Genomic DNA, 4,444 nt, shown 5'->3' on the forward strand with positions numbered 1-4,444 from the left:
GACTGTCATCGTAGTCTGTTTAACTTGGTATATTGTACCATGTTGTATTTTTATTTTTGTTAAAGTCATCTCTCCTAGATGTTACATAACACATGGCAGGAGAGGACTAGGAAAAAAAACAATGAAAAGTGATAATTTATAGATGTCATGCTATTACATACTAAAATGTTTGTGAACATTTATTCTCTGTGCCATACTTTTATTTATTGTTGATAATGATTATGTAACAATAAAATCTTTCTTTTTTATTCTTGTCCCCGTGATGTTCTATTACCTACTTGGTTAAAATTATGTAGATTGGATAGGCATGGCCTAGTGGTTAGTGCATCAATGTGTGGCTTAAAAGGTTCTAGGTCATAAGACGAGGTTACTGAATGCTTTCCGTTTTGTAAGCTTTGGGTGCATTATAAAAGTGGCTGTCAATCTATAAAGTTAAAAAACTGACAAAGCCCTTAAATTTCGTGTCTTAGTGGGTGCATCTGGCCCGATTGCTCTCCTTCTAGTTAATAGTCCAAAATTAGGGATGGTTAGCTTGGACTGTGGGGGTTTCTGACCTGGCCATTTTGCCAACGTGTGCATAATTCTAAGTTATATGTTAATTCTAAATATCAAAATTGAGTTTCGTATCTGTTAGTCTTACCCTTTACTTTAATCCTCGTTTCTTGTGTCATTATTCAAACAGTTTTTAAATGGCTGATTCCGTGTTTTTGAAAGATTCCTTCTACCCAACAAACTGTTTCTATTAACTAATAAGTAACTTGTTTTCCTATTTTTAACTATCAATTAAATGACCTATATAAAAGTGTGTGCAATTGAAAAAACAGCAGTAATAAAAAACTTGCTTGTTTAAGGAGATGGTATTACCTTTGCAGACCCCCAGGGATCCCCAGTTTGGGTATCACTGTTATAGATCTTAGAAAAAAGTTGTATATGTTTTACTCTGGTGTTTTGGAATTCGTTAACTGGCGACTACATATTATAATTTTACGAACAAGTGACATTATCAGTAGGATTAACATTACTGCAGTGATAGTATCTTTGGTGAAGTTGTTTTCAAAAATAAAGTAGAATAAAGGCACAGAAAAACACTAAAAATAAAGACTTAGAAAAATGCTATTTTGTTAGAATTTTTAAAAATAACATAATCTGACCTTGTGATTTACGTTTTAACTAGTTGCTTTAGCTTTTTATGAAATGTAGCAACATAAAATGGATATTGTTAGATAAACTAACTTGAAGGATTTAAAGCCTTCCTTAAATCGTATACACACTTGTTTTGAACCATAACTTAAACATTATAAATTCCTCTAACAGGGTTTTTCACATCTTCTGAAAATTATTACTATTTATTTATTATTATTTTTGTTATTGTTTATTTATTTATTATTTTGTTATTATTTATTTATTTATTATTTTGTTATTATTTTTGTTATTATTTATTTATTATTATTTGTTATTATTTATTTATTATTATTTTTGTTATTATTTATTTATTTATTATTTTTATTATTTATTTATTATTATTTTTGTTAGTATTTATTTATTTATTTATTATTTTTATTTATTTATTTATTATTATTTTTGTTATTTATTTATTATCATTTTTGTTATTATTTATTTATTATTTTGGTTATGTATCAACATCTTTGAAACTAATGGAATTTTTTTAAAATTAGAATATAATCTTCATTAATAAAGTTGCTTTAAAATATGAAATAAATGTATCCTTCAAATTATATGGAGTGGGGGATGTTAACAGGTTAACAAGGAGATCCTTTTGTGTATCATGTCTTCTGGATATATATTGGAGATCCTTTTGTGTATCATGTCTTCTGGATATATATTACCACTTAAGGCTATAAAATATCAATACTCCTATAATTTACATACTGATATCCTGGAGCTGTTTTGGAATGTTTCCGCACAATTCTGTACTACAATACTTTTAACACATTGAATGAAAGTGTTCCTGTGTGTTTGGAATCACCCCACATTTGAGGGGAGGAAGTAAGAGACATCACAAATGAGCTGATACCTGTGTTTATTTTTATTTCTATATTTATATTTTGTGCTGCACTCGCCGTATTTTACTCTTCAAAATTCTTTATTTCCTCATGAAGCTTCCGTTTGAATCTTGCTATAACCTTTAACCTTTTGTTTTTAGTGTTTTCAAAACTTTCTTGTGAGTTAATTTCTTTTCGTTTGGGTCAAAAAAAAATTATGAAAATTAAATTTGGTGTATTTTCAGAAGTTGAAAAGAAAACCATTTTTATATTCAGCATCCGTCACTTTTAAATAAAAAAGTTTAATTGGTGCTATCTAGTTGTATAGGAAGAATGAAAGTCGGAAAGTATTGAGCTAGGCTTAATGTTGAACTATCATTCTTTATTGCAAGTAGCTAGTGTACTTTTAAATAAAAGTTTAATTGGTGCTATCTAGTTGTATAGGAAGAATGAAAGTCGGAAAGTACTGATCTAGGCTTAATGTTGAACTATCATTCTTTATTGCAAGTAGCTAGTGTACTTTTAAATAAAAAGTTTAATTGGTGCTATCTAGTTGTATAGGAATAATGAAAGTCGGAAAGTACTGATCTAGACTTAATGTTGAACTATCATTCTTTATTGCAAGTAGCTAGTGTACTTTTAAATAAAAAAGTTTAATTGGTGCTATCTAGTTGTATAGGAAGAATGAAAGTCGGAAAGTACTGAGCTAGGCTTAATGTTGAACTATCATTCTTTATTGCAAGTAGCTAGTGTAAGTTTGACGTTATTTCAAGTAATATATAAAAGGCTGTTACATTATATAAGTATATTACACAGTCAGTCACTTGTTAATAATACAGTGCAAATTAATTATTAATCTGGTGGGTGGGAATGTTAATATAATAATATTTTACGTCAGATATTGATTAGTTTGGTATCCTGCGATTTCTTGCTGGAAAATATAGAGGTATCTCTAATGTGTAGTTATTATCTATGGAACTATATATATATTATAAATCTCTCTATGTTCTGCAATTTGAGAGATGTGAATGATTAGTTGAATTTCCTGTTCTTGGTGTTGAAGTTTAAGAAAATTCTAGATGGTACCATATTGGTTAAAATTTACAAAATTTGAGTTAACCTTGATTCAATAAAGCAAAGGGAAAATAAGTCAGTTGAATGGAATATGGTTGCCCAAAACATGTCTTGAGGGAGAGTTTCTATATTACTCGGTGCTTTATTGTTTAAATCCAATGTAAAATATGTTTATGCTATCCAAAAATTATTTTTTTTTGTCCCCTCTATTTTTTCAGATTATCGACATCAGAGATGTACTTCATCCTGAAACTATAGACCAGATGAAGGATGTGTATCCTTTTGTTTTTTTTCTGTACAGGGTGATTTTAGCTCTTCTCTGGCAGTAGATCCTAGTAAATGTTAACAGATAGTGGCAGCTTTTTTTTGTTTTGCACTGTTGACTTTCTTTTTTTTTGTCAACTAATATAACTTTTCATTGGATTTACAGATTAAAACATGTAAGATTTAGTTAAAGAAAAATTTAAGTTGTATTCAAGCTAATATAAAGGCATGTTAATGGTTCGTTGAGCCTTTGTTACACTGAAATGCAGAAAGTTAGTTTTGCAGTTCTTGTAACCTAAAGGTTTACTGGCTGAGCTATTAAGGAGTATGACTTTTTATACATAGTTTTATGACTCAGCTTTAAATGAAATTGTTATTCACAACTTTGTCATTATATTGGATTCGAAAATGAAATATACACATTTTTTTAATACTGTAATTGAGAAATATATGAGTTCATGGAAGAAATACTGTCAATCTAATTAGACATAGCTTAACAGGAAATAATTTATAAGTATTAAAAATTGTTTTTTAAATTTAGTACAAACAAAATCTTTACCAGTGATGGAAATAGGGGTACACTCCGTGTACCTAGTTCTCAGTTTGCATTGTTTCCCCATTGGTTAAGCTTAGTACCACTGAAGATGTTTACAAACCCTATCATCACGGGTCAAAGGCCACGTCATCTCGTTTGTTGACTTGCATTCAAATTTTATTGAACTACTATTTTATGAATTTATGACAATAAGTTTCTTATGAAATTGTAGACTATAATTCAAATGTTAGTATTATACATTAGTTAATTTCTTAATTTAAAAGTAAATATTATAAGAACACACCTAAATATACCAATTTGTGTTTGTCACTTGGTAAGTTGGATGCAGCATTGGTTCAAATTAGATGTTTGTGATGTCCAAATACAAAGTCTATAGTTTATTACAAATTAGGAACTCAAATTACCGATATTAAAAAGCTAGATTATAAAATAAGATCACCCTATCCTTTTTTATACCTGTCACTCCGCTGCTCCTTCTAAGTATTTTTTTCCGTAGTTCCTAAATCCCATTTCCTTTCTTGATCTTTATTATTCACACTGTCACTTG

At 28.9% G+C, this 4,444-nt stretch overlaps 1 protein-coding gene across 1 annotated transcript in view; it reads left to right on the forward strand.

Moving 5' to 3' along the window:
• LOC106467168 (mitogen-activated protein kinase 1-like) overlaps positions 1-4,444 on the forward strand; it is a 21,236-nt gene that overhangs the window by 4,706 nt on the left and 12,086 nt on the right. Inside the window, exon 3 of the mRNA XM_013927488.2 lies at positions 3,296-3,351. Within this exon, the coding sequence (XP_013782942.1) occupies positions 3,296-3,351 (56 nt within the window). The remainder of the gene's footprint in view (positions 1-3,295; positions 3,352-4,444) is intronic.

This window comes from Limulus polyphemus, unplaced genomic scaffold (genome assembly GCF_000517525.1).
Source record: "Limulus polyphemus unplaced genomic scaffold, Limulus_polyphemus-2.1.2 Scaffold2513, whole genome shotgun sequence".
Classification (NCBI taxonomy): domain Eukaryota; kingdom Metazoa; phylum Arthropoda; class Merostomata; order Xiphosura; family Limulidae; genus Limulus; species Limulus polyphemus.